The sequence below is a fragment of the Macaca thibetana genome, chromosome 12 (genome assembly GCF_024542745.1).
Source record: "Macaca thibetana thibetana isolate TM-01 chromosome 12, ASM2454274v1, whole genome shotgun sequence".
NCBI lineage: Eukaryota > Metazoa > Chordata > Mammalia > Primates > Cercopithecidae > Macaca > Macaca thibetana.
In genome coordinates, this window is record NC_065589.1 from 105,226,765 (window position 1) to 105,246,592 (window position 19,828).

At 36.0% G+C, this 19,828-nt stretch overlaps 1 protein-coding gene across 2 annotated transcripts in view; it reads left to right on the forward strand.

Moving 5' to 3' along the window:
- The window catches only part of HNMT (histamine N-methyltransferase), a 1,236,603-nt gene extending 1,218,198 nt beyond the window's left edge, over positions 1 to 18,405 (forward strand). For both annotated transcript variants that reach the window (XM_050751002.1, XM_050751001.1), the window contains 4 exons: positions 3,380 to 3,487; positions 4,522 to 4,652; positions 7,310 to 7,403; positions 15,812 to 18,405. In XM_050751002.1, the coding sequence (XP_050606959.1) occupies positions 3,380 to 3,487; positions 4,522 to 4,652; positions 7,310 to 7,403; positions 15,812 to 16,167 (689 nt within the window). In that variant the 3' untranslated portion in view covers positions 16,168 to 18,405. The remainder of the gene's footprint in view (positions 1 to 3,379; positions 3,488 to 4,521; positions 4,653 to 7,309; positions 7,404 to 15,811) is intronic.
- Positions 18,406 to 19,828: the final 1,423 nt, after the last annotated feature.

The following is a 19,828-nucleotide window of genomic DNA, read 5'->3' on the forward strand; positions in this document are numbered from 1 at the left end:
ATGAAACAGAACAGAGACCTCAGAAATAACACCACACATCTACAACCATCTGATCTTCAACAAACCTGACAAAAACAAGCAACAGGGAAAGGATCTCCTATCCAGTAAATGGTGCTGGGAAAACTGGCTAGCCACATGCAGAAAACTGAAACTGGACCCCTTCCTTACACCTTACACAAAAATTAACTCAAGATGGATTAAAGACTTAAATGTAAAACCCAAAACCATAAAAACCTAGAAGAAAATCTAGGCAATACCATTCAGGACATAGGCATGGACAAAGACTTCATGACAAAAATGCCAAAGGCAATTGCAACAAAAGCCAAAATTTACAAATGGGATATAATTAAACTAAAAAGCTTCTGCACAGCAAAAGAAACTATAATCAGAGTGAACAGGCAACCTAGAGAATGGGATAAAATTTCTGCACTCTACCCATCTGATGAAGGTCCAATATCCAGAATTAACAAGGAACTTAAATGAGTTTATAGGAAAAAAAAAAACCACCCCATCAAAAAGGGGGCAAAGGATATGAACAGACACTTCTCAAAAGAAGACATTTATGTGGCCAACAAACATATGAACAAGTTAGGGCCAAAAAACAAAAGCAGATGGACACTAAAACAACAGGTATAAAATGGAAATGTCCCTGACAAACATGTATGGTCACCCTACTTATGAGGTCAGAAATAGATTTTATGTTCTAATTGACTCTTAAGGAAATAGTTGCATTATCGCCTCTTCTTAAACTTAATTTATTTTTGCTAGGAATCCAGCACACATGGGCTTACACTCTACAGGCTGTTATGCAAACCAATGGTTTCTGTATGTCAATTGTGATTCTAGCATTGTGTCCTCTATCAGTGCCCCAGGAAGAGGGACTGCCTGGCTGTGAACATGTTCCAGATTGTGCTAGATATATTTTGCCAACCAGGCCAACCTGAAATGTCTAAGTCCATCTTTGGAGGAGAGCTCACCAAGCCCTGAGGGAATATAATTGCATTTCAGTTATCTTTTTCAAAATGTCAAATTTGAGATCCTCAAATTTTTCATTTAAAATGTGTGACTAGGTTAATATGAGGCAAGAACAGAAAATTTTGGTCTCTAGTCTTTTGGGGCAAACTAGAATCTATTTCCCATTAGCCCACAGCTATTCTTATCAGGCTTTTGTCTTAGTTATCTTTTTTTCCCTTCAAAATGGTTGCTGAACAGAAGAATTAAAGGTTTTTCATGTCTTTTTAGTATTTGTTATCTTTGTACTTCTTATATGAAGTAGTTAGAAGAACAAATATTGTAGATTTAGACCAATGTGACTTAAACTTCAGGTATATCAATATCCCTTGAATGTCAACATACTCAAATCACCTAATCCAGTTGGGAATATTAATAATATCATGGAACTTGCTGTCAGGATTAATGAGATGTTCCAGGTGAAGAGCCTAGCACAGTGTTTAGCAATTGGTAGGTGGCCAATAATAAATGGCAGCTATAGTTATCAATGAAGAAATACATGATTTTAAGTAGGTAGGGCTGGCTGTGAAGAAAATGGTCACATAAGTGACTTCATACTCTATTTCAGCTTCCTTCCCACTCTTCCTCCTTCCCTCCACACGCACCATGTATGCCATCTCCTATTGCCAGTACTTGGGACTCTCATATGCTCCTGGACCACTGTCTTTTCCTAGTCTAGCATCTTCTGTTCCTGGTTTATTTTCCTCATCTGTTTCCTTCCAGACCTCCCAGTCCTATGACCTCTGCTTTTGCTTCCTGCCATGTGCAACCTTGGAAAGTTTCTGTTAATGTCATTTATGCCAAATGTTAAAGACTAACATCATTTTCCTATGCTAATCTTGCCAGGAGGTATTTCCATTTTAATGAAGGTCAACATCATAACGTAATTGAATAAAAGTGCAAAACATAAGTTGGAGGTATCAGCAATAGGGAGAGAAGTATTTTTTCAAGAGATGGACTCAAGATAACAATAAAAATAATGAACAGCTAACATTTATTCAGTGCCAACTTTATTTTGCACTGTGCATTATATGCATTACTTCATTTAACCCTCACAACTAATAAATTAGTTACTATTATTATTTTTATTTTTCTAATTAAAAAAATGAAGCTTGGAGAGGTAAAGCAAATTGCCCAAAGTCGTATACACCGAGTAAATGAAGAAGACAGGTTTAAAACTCAAGACCATCTGATTATTGTCATCTCTCTTACACTATCCCTTACAGGCTGAATTTTCACCAGGGCACGTATCTACTGACCCTTCTTATAATCATTCTGTAGAGCCTAGTGCAGTGCCTGAAACATGGTATAATATGAATAATATATATGAATAATATAATTATTATATTATATTCATATAATAATATGAATAATATAAGTATGAATAAATATCTGCCTTGCTCATAGTCACCTCACCATACCTTTCTGGAATCACCTCTTGCTTGGAGGCCCTGCCTTGCTCCATATTCTAAGAAATCCAGACTGCTAGTAGTTCCAAATACACTCTTTTATTTTCTGTGTGTGTGTCTGTCATCTTGTCCCCTGTATCTGCAATCCCTCACTTCCCCCCAGTTTCTGGGCTAACTCCCATTTACCCTGAGAGTGACAGAGTTCACGAGTGATCTTTCCCCATGAAGCACCATCACGCTGGCCTCATCTCTCGTCCTCTCCCCACATGTTCTCTTCCCCTTTCCTACCTTGATTCAACTGAGCCAGGGCTATTTCTGTGTCTGTGTCACAGATAACAGTGTTTATAAGGGCAGATATCTGACATGTTTTTCTTCTTTATTTTACCTGACTTATTTGTACCCCTTTTTAATCTGACTTTTTTTTCTTGTACTCTTCTGGCCTAGCCTACTCTACCAATTCTGAGGTGCATTTTTTTTTTCATATTTTAATACCTCTGATATTGTTATGCTGTCCAGTTGATAAAATCTTAAAATTATAATTGACAGTGGCTTTTTTTATAACTTGGTGAAACAAAAATAAGGGTTAATTTCCTTCTACAAGGTTGGTTCCTAAACCAACCTTAAAGAGCTTATGTTTAGTGGGTTACAGCAAAAGTTCACAAACTTTTCCTGGCAAAGACCAACAGCACCTTTGATTTGATGAAATATAGTGATAGATGTTAAAGATCATATGAACGAATGAATGGCACTCACAGCCCTCCTTGAGTCACATTACTATGCCTACTTAAAACCTAGCTGTTCAGCATCACAGGCCTCATGGCGGGGCAGCAGTTGAACATTATTCTTTATTTATGCTAGGCTTTCCTAGTAAAGGTAGGGCAAATAATAAATCAGCTAAAATTGTTTTTAATCATTTCTTGCTGGAATGATGTGACCTGTTCCATATGTTTATCTTCCAGGTGAAATTGATCTTCAAATTGTCTCCAAAGTTCAGGCTCAATACCCAAGGGTTTGTATCAACAATGAAGTTGTTGAGCCAAGTGCTGAACAAATTGCGAAATACAAAGGTACCTGTAACTCCTGGTCCTCTACCCCAGATCCTATCCCAAAAGACTTAACTCAAATTGTTCCCTTGAATGATTAATAATATAGTTACTGTGGTATGCTTTTCGCAAGCTTAGTGGGAGAAGAACTGAATTAGTTCTTGGCAGGCATGACTAAACATCTCAAAATGTGAACAGTGAATAATAAACTCCCTTTTCTATTGACACTTAATCCATTCCCCAGTTGTCATCAATGATTACCTTTTGATGTTTATGCTTAGATAGAGATTCATTCATTGATCCAGAATTATTTAAACCAACCTTAAAGAGCTTATGTTTAGTGGGTTACAGCAAAAGTTCACAAACTTTTCCTGGCAAAGACCAAATAGTAAATATTTTAGACTCAGAAGGTCAGCCCAGTCTCTGTCACAACTAATCAACCTGCCATGTACCACAAAGGCAGCCAAAAAAAGGTAAACTAATGAGCGTGGCTGTATTTGAATAAAACTTTATTTGTAAACACTAAAATTTGAATTTCATATCATTTTCACATATGAAATAGCATCCTTCTTTTGTTTTTTTAAATCATTCAAAAATATAATGACGTGAAACATGAATGGCAGTGACACAAAGTCAGGAAGTAGAACAATATAAGTTTTTAGCTTGCAGTTCATACAAAAATAAGTAGCAGGCTAGATATAGTCCCTGGACAGTGGTTTGCCTACTCCTGAATTATACAAACATATCATCTCTTTCCAATTCACTTTCCATTGATAAAATTCACCAGTTGATTCTTCATTAATACTAAGACAATATAGCCTGTGTCTGCCCAGGGTTCTTGTAATTATTTCTTACTGACTCTTTCTTTCACCTCTAATTTCATTAAATACTAGAAAAAAAAAAACAGTATGAACTCTCTGGTCTCCCAGACATAAGAAAGAAAAATGTTCTTTCTATCTGTTTGTATATAACATTGATTACATTAAAATTATATATGGAAATGGGTTCCACATTTGCAATTAAAATTGATGGTGTGTCACCTCTTCTCTGTATTTTAGAGCTTGTAGCCAAGACATCAAACCTTGAGAATGTAAAGTTTGCTTGGCATAACGAGACATCATCTGAATATCAAAGAAGAATGTTGGAGAAAAAGGAGGTTCAAAAGTGGGACTTTATTCATATGATTCAGGTAAGAATATGTATTATAAAAAGAAGACTTTTCATATATATATGTGTGTGTGTGTGTATATAATGAATACCTACTATTCTAACTTTTAAAAGGAAAATGAAAATCTTCTGATTTCTAATTTTACAAGTGACTATGATCTGCCCAAATAAAGGATGAAGACGTTTATAATACTAAGATTCTCTTTAACATTCAAAAAACCAGTTTTCTCTAATCAAAATACATCTACAGTTATCCATTGTTAAAAATGTTGGCTTAATTCTTATTTCTTTTTTTGAGATGGGAGTCTCACTGTGTCACCCAGGCTGGAGCATGGTGGCATGATCTTAGCTCACTGTAGCCTTAACCTCCTGAGCTTAAGCAATCCTCCCACTCCAACTTCCTGGTTAGTTGAGACCACAGGTGTGCACCGCCACACCCAACTAATTTTTTTATTTTTTGTAGAGCTGCGGCCATACTATGTTGCCCAGACTGGTCTTGAAATCCTGGGCTCAAGTGATCTTCCCACCTCAACCTCCAACAGTGTTGGAATTATAGGTGTGAGCCACTGCACCCAGTCTTTAATTTATTTTTATATCATTGAATGTTTATATAGAGATTTGAGAATGATAACATCATAACATATTCTCTAGTGACTCTAAAGGTTTGGGTGGACCAATGTCCCAGAGTGTTTCTGTAGTGGACATATCGTCGAAGGGGCAGATTAAATGATGCCTCAGTTCAATAAATTTGTACTTCCATCATCCAGATCCAACAAACTGACTCACACATGTTATAGAAAAGGAGTGACTATTAAGTAGATAACATGGGGCTGGATTTCCAGAGATAACTAATATTTCTGAATAGCATAAGGGATGTATGGGTTTTGGAAGCTGGTTACCATAGGGAAATGTACATATTTTGGCAATACCACTTGATTAACAACAAAACACTATTTTTCTTCCTGGTCTACAATGATAGTCACCCCAAAAGAATAAACTTACTACAAGTCAAAGGAAGAAATACTCCGATTTTGTCATATACAGGCAATTCTATGTCTCTGCTTCTTTAGCTGATGAAATCTTTTGCCTGTCAGGTAGTACTTTTCACTGTCCAGATGCCAAGATATTTCTCTACCAGATTTGCTTTTGTTCCCACTTCCTCACATAACTGTTTTATAACTCCCCTCTCTCCTTACTACTCCTGCAGTCTCTCCCAGATCATTCGTTCTGAACCGATGACCTCACTTCACAATGTATAGAGAAAATAGAAACTACGAGATAGAAACTCATTTTTCACCTACTAACTTTGCAAACATAACTGCATTTGTGCACCATCTCCTTCTTCCATCTTACTGCAAAAACCTCCTTTTATCAAAAAACACTCCCTCTGCTTAACCCTGGATCCTATTCTTTTCTCTTATAAATGTTTTGATTTCGGGAATCAACTTCTCTTTCCTATTTCTCTTAAAACTTCCATGTTTGTTCCTTTTTTCTCACAGCAATTCTGTTTCCCTCTGCATCTCTATCCTGTTCTTCTCTCTCCATCTCTGTCTACGCCCCATTTTTCTGTGCAGCATCTGTGCCTCTCTATTACTCACTATAGTCCTCACACACTCATGATACTTTTACAACCTCAATGTCAATTCAGAAAATTTCACTGTCTTTGAGAAAAATTTAAGGGATCTTCTATGGGCCACCTCTACATTTCTAGCCAGGTCATATTGCAGATTATTAGTCATCATATTGATTTGCTATATTTGGGTACCTGCCTATGGTCCCTGTGGTGGAAAATGTGGAGTGTGGTCCCTAAGGACACCATGAGCCATGCACAGGTCAGGTCCATTTTATTTCATTCATTCATATGAAAGAAGCATAGCTAAAGTACTTTTCTTTTGTGCAATGAGTTCTCTAAGGACAGGCTATTGGAACATTGAATTCTTGTCCAACAAAGATGAAGATGAGATATAAGAAGTGTCTATGGGGGTGGGGTCCAAAGATGCCAGCCATGGGGAACAATTTCCCATTGTCAATACCTAAGTCCAAGCTCTGTGTTGGGTGGAAAGGCCTGTACTTCACTAGAGATTGGTCCATAATTATTAAAAATGGGTGGCCTGACCCCTAAACACCCTGTGGCCAAGCAGATAACCTCATGCTTTATTTAGTCCAACTTCTTACAGAATCTGTCATCATCAGAGCCTGTCACATTTTCTGTGATTTTAAAAAAGCATCTGTGAGCATATGGAGAAGCTAGTGCAAAGGGCTTAATTGTAAAGCAACGGTCCATGAAATGGGATCTGTTTTTATGGTGCCGAAACCATTTTCTCCCAGAAGAACTGCAATTCACGAATTATAGAATAGGCATAGGATTCATGTCCCCATGTGGAATGGTGACTAAGTGTCTCCAGCTATAAATGTCTATGCTATGGAAGCCAGAAAGAGTAAATTTAAAATCATTTGACTCTAGTCGAACAAATACCATACTTTTCCATTTCCCCAAATATTTTCTCACATTATTGTTCTATGTCTTCATGCAACGTCTTTTATTTTTAAATTTCTTAAGTGTTTTCTTCAATAAAAATTAACTCAACTAGAAAATCAAACTTTCTAGGAGCATCTAGCCCAAGCAATAAAGACTTCAACATAAAGAAGCATCTCATTTCTCTTTTTCCTCATTTCTAGATGCTGTATTATGTAAAAGACATCCCAGCTACCCTGAAATTCTTCCATAGTCTCTTAGGTACCAATGCTAAGATTCTCATTATTGTTGTGTCAGGTAAGTTATTTTCATTCAGCCTGAATTTAAAAACAGCAATAGTACATGTATGCATGGACCCCTGTGTTTGAAAGAAGCTTATGTATTTTGTCTTCATTATGAAATTCTTGCCTTGGCCTCTAATCATCACCAGCTAATTTTCACAGTATTAGGGAAGTTATTCACAACAGTTCTCAATTTAGAAGGTATAATGGAATTAAACATTTGTTTACTTCTTTCTTTTGGTAAAATATGTCTTTCTCTTCTATATAAGAATCCTTTTTATAAAGCTTAGAGTAAATTCAACTGACAAAAGATTTTAAATGAGACCAAAAATAGTAAACGTTTATTTTACCTACTTTGTGCCATTTGAATGTTTCTTTTCCCTCTGTGATGTTTATTAATAAATAAAGGTTTAAGTATTTCAGATATCATCAAATTTAATTAACTTGCATTCTTAGAGCCATGATCAACACTGCTTGCTATAGGTTTTTTCAAATGCCTATCAAAAACAGTTCATTTGTTGTGTTTTGTGTTGGTGTTTTATTTTCTAGCGAGGCATGTGAGCATGACCAGTTGCTGGCAGGGATCTAGTATCACACAGAGAACACAAGTAAACATTTTTAGATAATGAAACATTGACATTGTTGAGGACAGTATTTATGACTTCTTTCATTCAGCAATCTTTATCGATTGTCCACCAGTACTTATGGGTTGATTTTAGATACACAACAGACTCTGTCTCCCTAAAGTTATACCAGACCCCATACTTGGGCACTGTATGTTAAAAAATTGATTTGTTCTTAAATATGAAGAATTGCTTTAAAGATGGCAAACATGGTTATAGCTTGTAATCCTGGGTTTGACCTTATGTGAAAGTTTGGCAATAGAGAGCTCCTATACACAACCTCTCCGCCAAGGGAACATTTAGATACACTATTTTTATCTCTAATTCATTAAAAATACTCATTCATGTGGGAGAGGTCTCACTTCCCATTTAGAAGGGCTTATGGAAACTGGATTCATCTTACTAACCTCTCTCTGAACTAATAAAGTGCTATGAACTGCATTTAGAATTGCAAAGTAAACTTAGTTATCAACATTGTAGGCAGCCTATTCTTGATGATATTCATCAATCATATAGAAAAAGTATTGTAGACAGAAATAACAATTCATTGAGAAGTCATATATTTTTTATCTTAGAATATGTTTCATCTCAATGGTAGATCTAATCTTTTATTTATACTTGGTTTATTCCAACATATTTTCAGAAGTTAAGTATCTGAGCACCCAAAAGTTAGCTATCTATGAGTGTATATTACCAATAAGACAAAGCCAGCCTGAAGTTTAGAAGGGAGCATGAATAGTCCACATGTAACTGAGAAGTGACTAAGTGCCTTATGGCTACAGTATTCTGCTGGCTGTATCATGAATGAATTAATTGATGATTATTGGCATCAAGAAGCTTGAAGACCAAAATGAACTCAATGAAATGTGTTGTATGTTAATACATGGAGCAAGAATACTGAGGCACTTCTAGCTATGTGAATTTGGTCTCTGCATCTCAGTTTATTCAAGGGCTATTTCTGGATAACCATATCTGCATTATGTTACATCTTTTCATATATGTGGTTCATGAGTACCATCTGTAAATAAACATTCATAATTTAAAAAATCAAAAGAAAGGGAGTAAAGACTCAAAAATCAGTTAGCTTTTTTTGAAAAGTATTTTGAGTCAAAAATTATTTAATCAATGTTTTGATGATGGAAATGTTTTATTCACTTTCTCAATATGCAGTTAACAATTCTTCATTACTGCTTATAGCACAGGAGACAGCTATTCCAAAGAGGAAAACATTGTTAATAGACATAAGAATGCAATGAATAACATTTGACAGATTATTAAAGAGATTTTGATGATCTCCTTCCTTTACCATATGCACTTCTTAGAAGAGATTTACACAGCTATAGCCATCCATTTTTTCCTAAAAGAAAAACCACTTAGCAAAAGTAGAAGAAAGATTTAGATATTTTATTTGGGGTTTTCTGCTTCTCTTTCTCCTAAAGCTAAGAATGTCTTGGCTTTTTTTGCCTCTATTTGTCAGAATGCTAAGTAAATAAATTAATTAAATATAAGTTAATTTTTTAAAAAAACCCGCTTTTCACATTAATGAATTACTTTGCAGTGAAAAATAATTCTACCTGAAAAGAGAAATAGAATTGTGAACTATGTTGATCATTGTCATCAATTTAGTATAACTGGAATGTCCCCAGATTCTCCAGTCCTATGGGCACATCATACTTAACTCTTAAACATCCAGAGTAAATGATGGAGCTCTCATTTCAAGTAACTTGGGTAATCCATCCCCTCATCACCATTCCTTTACTCCTGAGGATTCCTGAGGTCAGACTTAAATGCTCCTGATGATTGCCATCCACTGCCTGCTCCAAGTTCAACTTTTGATTTCTTCTCTCTAAATCTTTCATGTACTGCAACTGCCCTTTCTCATCTTATTTCACATTGCCCTAAACATGGACATAGTCCTACCTCCTTCCTTCTCCAAAACACCGTTCTTGCTTTTGACAGATGTTGAGACCTGTGGGGGAGAAAGAGGAACAAAGAACAGAATTCAGCATTAAGGTCCCACCGTGACTCTTTCTCACCTTTCTCTTGCTCAGTCTGGACTCCCTTCCATTGAACCTGCTCTCATAACTTCTCTCAGCCTTCCCTCATATCCTCTTAGTTCAGTGCTGAGATGCCACCTCCTCACTTTCTATTGCAACCCTCTTTTTTAAGTTTTATTTTAAGTTCGGGGGTACATCTGAAGGTTTGTCACATAGGTAAACGTGTCCAGTGGGGGGGGGGTTGTTAAACAGATTATTTCATCACCCAGGTATTAATCCCACTACCCAATCATAATCTTTTCTGCTCCTCCTCCTCCTCCCACCCTCCTTCCTCAAGTAGACCTCAATGTCTGTTGTTTCCTTCTTTGTGTTCATCAGTTCTCATCATTAAGCTCCCACTTATAATTGAGAACACGCAGTATTTGGTTTTCTGTTTCTGCGTTAGTTTTCTAAGGCCAATAGTTTCTGGCTCCATCCATGTCCCCGGAAAAGATATGATCTCATTTTATTTTTTTATGACTGCATAATGTTCCATAGTGTATATGTATCACATTTTCTTTAACCAGTCTGTCACTGATGAGTATTTAGGTTGATTCCATGTCTTTGCTATTGTGAATAATCTTGCAATGAACATTTATGTGCATGTGTCTTTATGATAGAATGATTAATATTCCTCTGGGTATATACCCAGTAATGGGATTCCAAACTATACTATAGGGGGGTACAGTAACCAAACAGCATGGTACTGGTACAAAAACAGGCACATAGACCAATGGAACAGAATAGAGAAACCAGAAATAAGGCCACACACCTACAACCATCTGATCTTTGACAAAGCTGACAAAAACAAGCAATGGGGAAAAGACTTCTTATTCAATAAATGGGCTGGGATAACTGGCTAGCCATATGCAGAAGATTGAGGCTGGACTCCTTCCTTATACTCTATATAAAAATCAACTCACTATGGCTTAAAGACTACCCAAAACTATAAAAACCCAGAAGACAACCTAGGCAATACCATCCTGCACATAGGAACAGGCAAAGATTCCATGACAAAGACACCAAAAGCAATAAAAAACATTGGCAAATGGCATCTAATTAAACTTAAGAGCTTCTGTACAGCAAAAGAAACTATCAACAGAATAAACAGACAACCTACAGAAAGGGAGAAAATATTTGCAAACTATGAATTTGACAAAGGTCTAATATCCATCATCTATAATGAACTTAAATTTACAAGAGAAAAACAACCCCATTAAAACGTGGGCAAAGGACGTGAATAAACACTTCTCAAAAGAAGACAGAGATGTGGCCAACAAACATTTGAAAAAAAGCTCAGCATCACTGATCATTAGCAAAATGAAAATCAAAACCACAATGAATACCATCTCATACCAGTCAGAATGACTGTGTATTAAAAAGACAAAAAATAACAGATGCTGATGAGGTTGTGGAGTAAAAGGAACACTTATACATTGTTGGTGAGAGTGTAAAGTGGTTCAACCACTGTAGAAAGCAGTATGGCAATTTCTCAGAGAGTTAAAAGAAGAACTACCAGTTGACCCAGCAACCCTCTTATAGAGTAGTTTAATTCCCTTTTATTCTATTTCTGTCACCTAGATAAACCTGTGCATACATGAACTTGCTTAACAACAATACATTTCCCTGAGATAAATTATTTTGCTCCCCTCCCTGAGATGAGCCTCATCTCATTCACAAAGCATCAGAAGAAGAGTTCAGTTCATGTCTGTCTCCCTCAGAGAAGGTATATGATGAAGGTGACTGTAGTTTCCTATTTTTAAAAAATAGCAATAGTTGCTTTGTTATATTAACATACCCAATACAAATATATTGGTTAGCTTTTGGAAAAATAGATAAAATCTAGTTTCCAACATTGGGAACAAATTTGATCCCAAGAAATTTCCAATCAGACATTTTCATATCGATGTCAGTGAACAAAATAATTATTTAAACCCCATTTTTCATTCACTCGACAGATTGAAACATTTCCTAAAGTTGAATATTGACCTAGAACTTGGAATATCTATACCACATTGGTTTACACTAGGTTCTGTTTTTATCAAGATTCTTTGGGTCACTTTCTCAGTGGAATTTGCCTCATAATTACCTAAAAGGGAAGATGCTTCTGTGTATGTTCATTTGTTGCAGGGTAATATTGTCATCCATAGCTGCTCTGCAATGCACAAAACTGAGTACTCATGGTATACAGGGAGGCATATAGGGAGATTCATCTCTGTTCCTAGATCTTTGTAAAGACTTTGGCACAGAGACAATACTCAGTAAACATGTTTTAATTGAAACTAATTGTTTATTATTTCTGCCCTATGATATCAGAACTACAATAAGCTCTGAACATACATCCAAGGAAAAAGAGTATATTTCAGCTAAAACTGACTTGATGAAATCAGAGAACACAGGAATCTCTGGATATTTGCAGATGGAGTTTAATAAATAAGAATCAAAGACTCAATAAAAAAGACACACACACACACACACACACACACACACACACACAGAGCAAATGGAAGCAGCCAGACAAAAGCAATGAAGAACAACTAAAACTAATTAGGGAAAGAAAAATAAATTGAAATCAGAATTAAATGACAACATTTACTGGTCAGCTTATTGAAATTTATGTTGCTTGATGGAAATCAACCTTTCCTCTGTGTTTGTAAATATCTATTACAGAATTACCCCAACTCAAGAGATAGTCATTTAGTGATAACTAGTAGAAGTTCCTGATAATGGAGATGAAAGAAATTTGATCTGGGGATAAAAAAGAAGAGACATAAGAACAAGAGAGTTGGATTTCTTTTAAAAAATGTGGAGTATCCCACACTAAAATTGTATCAAAGAAATGTTTTTTCTGCAAATGTTATAGCCAAACATCAATTGGGAGGTTGCTATTTAAAAGGCAGCCTGTCTGGTTAAGGGAGATGAGCCAGAAGGAGATCACTGAAGCTTCTGTGTGTCCTCTCCTTACCTGAGTAAGGAAGGAGGCAAATCATTGTGTGTTATTTTTAATGCAGTGAAAAAAAAATCTGGTTTATATCATGTTGAAAACAAAAGTAACACCATATGTTGTGCCCACCGAGAGCCATTTATAATGCATCAGTTGGGAAGTGCATAATTGCTCAGCTCAGAAATGGCACCAAGTCACATCACTGACACCAGCACATTTTCTGCAGTTAGTGTTTGGTTCTTTTTTCTCTGCCAGGTTAAAAATAATAATAATGATGTTAACAGACCCTCTCTTCAGCCACTGAAATGCTGATTTTCTTGTAATATCTTGTTTGCCGGCAAACACTTATTTAGGAAGACAATTCACTGTCTTTGGAATAAAAGATTTTTTAATAAATACTCACAACCCTCATTTATTTTCATTGAATGGAAGTTTTATTCTTTCTACTTCATTCCAATTCCACCTTCTCCTAGAGCATATCCTACAGTTACCTCCCCCTCTTCTGAAATATAAGTAGAACACCAATTATCCTAGGCTATTTATTATTTAGCCTGTTCTTTGTCTTGGTTCATCTCTTGGGTTGAATTAAATCTGGGAACTTTAGCTTAATCCATGCATGAGAGTCAAGGGTCTTTGAGCATTCTATAATCATATGCAAACTGTGTGGGTATGTATTGTTTGTGTATTTTTCTGGAGAGTCAGTTACTCTCACTAAATCATAAAGGGGACTTGGGAACCAAAAGTAGCTCAAGACATTTAATCCTAGAAGCACAAAGAAAGTGTAAGTTGTCTCTTATACTGCTTTTCCCAAATCCAGTTTAACACTTCAGTAATGCTAACTAATGTGTCATGGTTCTAAGGGCCTTTACTTTATTAGCTCAGTGAATCCTTGTAGCAGTCTATGAATGAATTATATTATCACCCCTGTTTTACAGATGATAAAACTGAGACAGGTTCATAAAGTTGGTAAGAGGGAAAGCCAGGCTTCATACTCAGGCAATTGGGTTTTAGAGACCATGCTCTTTATTACTGCCTGTACTGACTGTGTATGTAATATGCATGTATTAGAAGGCCTATAAATAGAAATTCATTATTATTGTAGATTTCTGAATAGCAGGTTTGCTTTTTTTAGTCTCAAGATTACGATCAGTGGAAAATACACTAGCAGACTAATTCATGTATTTTATAAGCACTTATTACACATCTTTCATCTGCTTACCATTGTGCAATAATTAAATTATCTCATGTAATGCTTGTAGTTGTATTCAAGGTAAGTAAGATAATCCGCATTTTACAGATGAGGAAATTTAAGTTCTGAGAGGCTCATCTCACAAGCCTCATCTCATTCATAAAGCATCAGAAGAAGAGTTCAGTTCATGTCTGTCTCCCTCAGATAAGGTATTCCGTAGCTTCTCTGCAGGGTTAGAATTTCAATTAAATACTACAAACATTGCTAAAGGGTATTCTGAACTTGGGGACAAGATTTATAGAAATCCACCTAGTTATTGTCAGTCCAAGGCAGCATCATTTTTTTATATAGAGAGAAGAGAGTAAAAAATCATTTATTTGAGAAAAATCATCATTACTGTGCTCTTTTTTTTCCATTTTAATTTTTACTATTAAAGATTCTTGTCTGAATTCCAGACTAACAACTACCTTTCTCATGTCACCACCTGAATGTCCACTAGGTATCTCAAATCTATATTCCTGAAACCAGAGGCCTGATGATACAAAATTGCTCATCCCTCATTCTTCTCCTCTCCAATAATGGCAATTCTATCTTCTCAGGCCCCACGCAGAAATCACTGGGGTCATCACTGATTCTTCCCATTTACCCATATCCTACATCCAAACTGTTGGCAAGCCTTGTTGGATCTAGGAGTATAATACATAAAAACTCCCACCACTTCTCTTCACCTCCCAGCTCGCTGGTCCGTGGGACCTGCCGCCACCTATCCCCAGGTGATTATAGTAGCCTTCTCACTGTTCTCCCCACCTCTGCCCTTATGCTCCAGTACTCTCTTCTCATCTGTGTGGCCAGAGTGACCTTATTAAATGTATATTGAGTCATCCTCATGTGCTGTTCCATACAGAAACCATGTTTTAGTAGTGAAGTTGAAACTGAAATTAATTTAAATGAATGCAACTTAAAATTCAGATCTTCAGTCACACTTGAAACTCAAGTCCTAAGCCACCTTTCAAGTGCTCCACAGCAACAAGTGGTGAGTGGCAATCCTGCTGGACAATGCAGATATAGATTGTGTCCATTGGTTCAGAAAGTTCTATCAGACAGCATTATGGTGGTTTCCCATTGGGCCCCAAGTGATCTGGTGCCTTCATCCACTCCCCACCCCTAATCTCTCTAACCTAATCTCCTTCTCCTCTGCCCTCACTCATTCAGCTCCAATTTCACTGGCTTCCCGGCTAGTTCTTTAATGGGCCAAGTATCATCCTGCTTCAGGTCCTTCGCAGCTGCTCATCTGTCTCCTGGAGTCATCTTCCCCCTGATATCTTCATGGCTTGCTGTCAGGTCTCTGCTCAAATGTCAGGTTATTAGAGAGATTCTGTGACCACCCTAGTTAAAACAGCAACCCATCAAAGTCTTTAACTCTCTTAGCACTTATTCAGATTACTTTTTCATTTAGCATTTATCACCATATATTTACTTATTTTTCTCTCTCCTCCCGTACTCCTTGAAATATGAACTGCACAAAGGACAAGATTATTATTTTGTTCTATTCTAAGCATCTAGTGTACTTTCTGGCAGACTGCAAATGAAAGAAAGAATAAATGAAAGCATGAATTGTGTTTTATTGCACAGGAAGCAGTGGCTGGGACAAGCTGTGGAGAAAGTACGGATCACGCTTACCCCAGGATGACCTCTGCCTATATGTCACATCAGATGACCTCACTCAGATGCTGGACAACCTAGGGCTTAAGTATGAGTGCTATGACTTTTTGTCCACCTTGGACATATCTGATTGCTTTACTGATGGTAATGAAACTGCAGACCTGCTTTGGGATTTTTTGACTGAAACCTGCAACTTTAGTGCCACAGCACCACCTGATCTCAAAGCAGAGCTTGTGAAAGATCTACAAGAGCCTGAATTTAGTACTAAGAAAGAGGGGAAGGTTCTTTTTAATAATAATCTGAGTTTCATAGTGATTGGGGCATAACTATCAATCACAAAAGTATATTCAAAAATTATATTTTGAACAACTCTGATTGCTCATTGATATCCATATTAAAATTACAAACACCTACATTAATGTAGATAAAGCACTGTTTGGATATGAGAAGTAGTGAACTCCAAGACATTATTGGACTTCCATTTGGAATCATATGGGACACTGCTGGTCTTATCCTGTCCCTCCTCCAGGAAGAGAGACCACATGCAGACTCAACATAACATAAGCTAGAAAAATTAGATGACCGAATTTCTATGGCATATTGATAATAAAATTCATTCCATTTGCTGATTGTCTGAAATTTTTCTAGAATAATAATAAAATATATACTATAGATTCTTTATTAGTGACGTATGCACTTATCAACACTTTGAACACAAAGCCTGTGTTACTGATTTGGCCATTTTATGAAGAAATATTTCTCTTTGTACATTCTTCTATTGTACTTTTTATCTCATTTTTATTAATTTTTAAGAGTAAGCACCTTTAGAATATTAAAAATTAATTCTTTATCATGTGTTGTCATTTCTTCCCATTATGTTTCTCTTGTAATTTTATCTGTGAATTAATAGCTTTTTGTTTGTATTTTTGATATACTGAAGTTTTCTATTTTATTCAGCCAAATTTTTTAAAGTCTGGGCTTTGACACATTTTAAAAGACCTTCTAAAACCAAGGTTTTAAAATACTAACATTTTATCAAAATAATATTATAATTTTGTTTTTTTTAAAAAATGTAATCTTTAATATGTTTGAAATTTAGGTAACTATAACAGTGAGAACAAACTGTTTCCCCTCAAAATATAGCCAGATACATAAACAAAATTTATTGAAGAACAAAAAAACACAAAACTAAAACCTGTTCTAGCTTAAAATGCACCTTTTACCAGATTTCTAGGAATTGCGTAAATGCAAGGTTTTCGAAAACCTTCAATGCATTTTGATACTTTATAGTTTCTTATGTCACTCTTAAGACCTCCTGTGAGACCAAGAGTCATTTGGACTGTAGGATTTCAGGGGGGTTTTGAAAACATATTTGATATTTCTTATTTTTAATAATAACCCTCTATCATTTTTTACATAAATAGTACATAAATTTAGATAAGTAAATAGCTAATTTAATAATTAATAAATAAATATTTTAAGTATGTAAATAATTAGTACTCCCTGTCAGAAACAAAACAAAAGTAAGGTTTTACTAAACAGCTCATGAGCCCTCATTCTGCCAATGAGGAAGCCTTCAACCTGGTGTGATACTCACTCTTTCATGTAATAGGGCTTCCATGTAATGCTGATGTATAATCACTCTAAAAACTTAAACAACCCCTCTCAATCACTAGTTTATCCCCAGGGAATATACTGGCATAGAGAGCCTATTTACACTAATAAGCTACCAAGCTTTGTTGCTCATAATAAGTAAGACAGACTTGCATTGCTCTCTCTTTTTTTTGGACAACTTCATCAATGCTTTTTGAATTATACGTTCCAACAAATGAAACGACAGTTCTCCAATCAGATTCCTGAGTATGAACACTGAACCATTAATCATACTGATATGTACTACTGACAAAGGAAATCTGTGAGGCACATATGATTGATGGGTATGGGGCCATGAAGACCTGGAAGAGCTTCACCAGAAATATGGAAATCAAGACTTTACAGAGTCTTTTGTATAAAGCACACGTGCAAAAACAAACAAAAATAGAACTAACAATCCTATTGAAAGATGCAAAACAATTGCAGTCCATAGATTGGTGTTTGTAAATATGGCCTTTTTCTCGTCCTTGTTAAACCTTTAGTATACAAGGATAAATAAATTCTCACCTGCTTAATTTTAATGCAATTGAAACACACAGCCTTTTTTAAAGAGAGAAATTCCATGGGGAAAACCTACTAGTTAGCAATGGGAAGCTAGATAAGTTCAAGGGATAAACCTATCCCTGATTTCTTCTTGCACTGTATGATATTACCAAAATTTGGGGCAGTCACATACTGGCTTTTCAGGTTTGTTCTTGTGTTTCAGAAAAAAGTGCTCAGGGTGAATTTGGAATGTTGTTTTATGTATCATGGATCTCTCAGTGTTTAACGTGGTGCCTTGCATATGGTAAATGCTAAGTAAAGGGGCATCAATGAATTCTTTCCTTCTCAAACATTTATTTTGTACCTTGTGTGTTCATATTATTATTATAAACAGAGCTCAAGAAAGCCAACAAAGTTATGTGTTGCCATTAGTATGAGTGTAAACCTTAACTTATTTAGGACTCTTTCAGACACTTTTTTTGCACGTATTGTTAGGGCATATTGCCAAAACCCAAAGTGAAAGCATGATATGGAGCGCAGCATTTTAGGGCTTGATATTTGCTTATTATAAAAATTGGTGACTTTCTTAATTAAAAACCCTGCCATTCTGGGCCATAAAAATTAAGTAATTTCTAATGCACATCCATAAAAAGAGATGCAAAGGCCATAGAGAATACTAGATCTTAAGTCTGTGGAACTGCACAGACCCAAATGTATATTTAATGTATTTTAAATGTTTGTTTAATGAGAATAGCTTGCACATAATACTTTATTATTGAAATCATATTTGTATGTGTCACCTCATCAGAATGTTACTTCTAAGAAAATGTGAACTTCTTGGGAAGTCCCACAGTGGAGTGAGTGGATTAAAATAACCTTGTTAAATAAGGCTGAAAAGTGGACTTAACTGGGTACAAATTCTGTTTGTATTAATTACTCACCAAGTGACATTAGGCACTTTATTTTCTCTCTATTCTCATATTTCTTCATCTGCAAAATGAAGTGAATCATAGTATCTACCTCAGAAGATGGTTATGAGAAGCCCAGGAGTTAAGCTTCATAAATATGCACATAAAGTGTTAGACTCATCAGGAATACTCAAAAATATTAACCACTGCTGTTATTAGTTACTCATGGAAACTCAATACAAAATGCAGAGTAAATAAAAAGTTTAAGGACAATTACAACTAAGGCCAGAGAGCTAGTACTTGTAGGATCTGGCCTAGTCTCTGACCTTGAGATTCTTAGCCACAGGAAGATGGCCTCTGTGTCTTTCAGAGCTAAGCTGGTCGTCCAAGAGACCCAAGGTGCCTTCAGGATTGTACCATCCAAGCCCCAACTTAAGGGATCTGCCTCCCTTAGCTATCCATGCTCTAAGTGCCTGTGCTCAGCACCATGTGAAATGGCCCCATCTCAACCCTGCCTGATGAGACTATCCAGCTGGCACATGGATAGAAATCTATAAGCAGAAATTGATGAAATGGTCTTTCTGAAAATTATGAAATGCATCCATTAAAAATTCTCTTAAAAATTTGAAACTACAAATCTGGGGCAATGAGACATTCATTCACTTATTCGTGATATATACAGTTAATCAGTATCTATTGAGTTCCTCTTAGGTGTGAGGGAGTTTTCGAAGCAAAGGACATATCACAGGAAAACAACAACAACAACAACTCATTGACCTATTTCTAGTGGGTGAAATAGACAAAAAATAAATATATGCCAGATAATGATAGGTGGTATTAAGAAAATAAAAGTAAATAAGGGGAAAAGAGTACCAGATGGTGTAATACTAAGTGCAGTGATCAGGGAAGCTATCTTTAAAAAATGAGATTTGAACAGAGATTG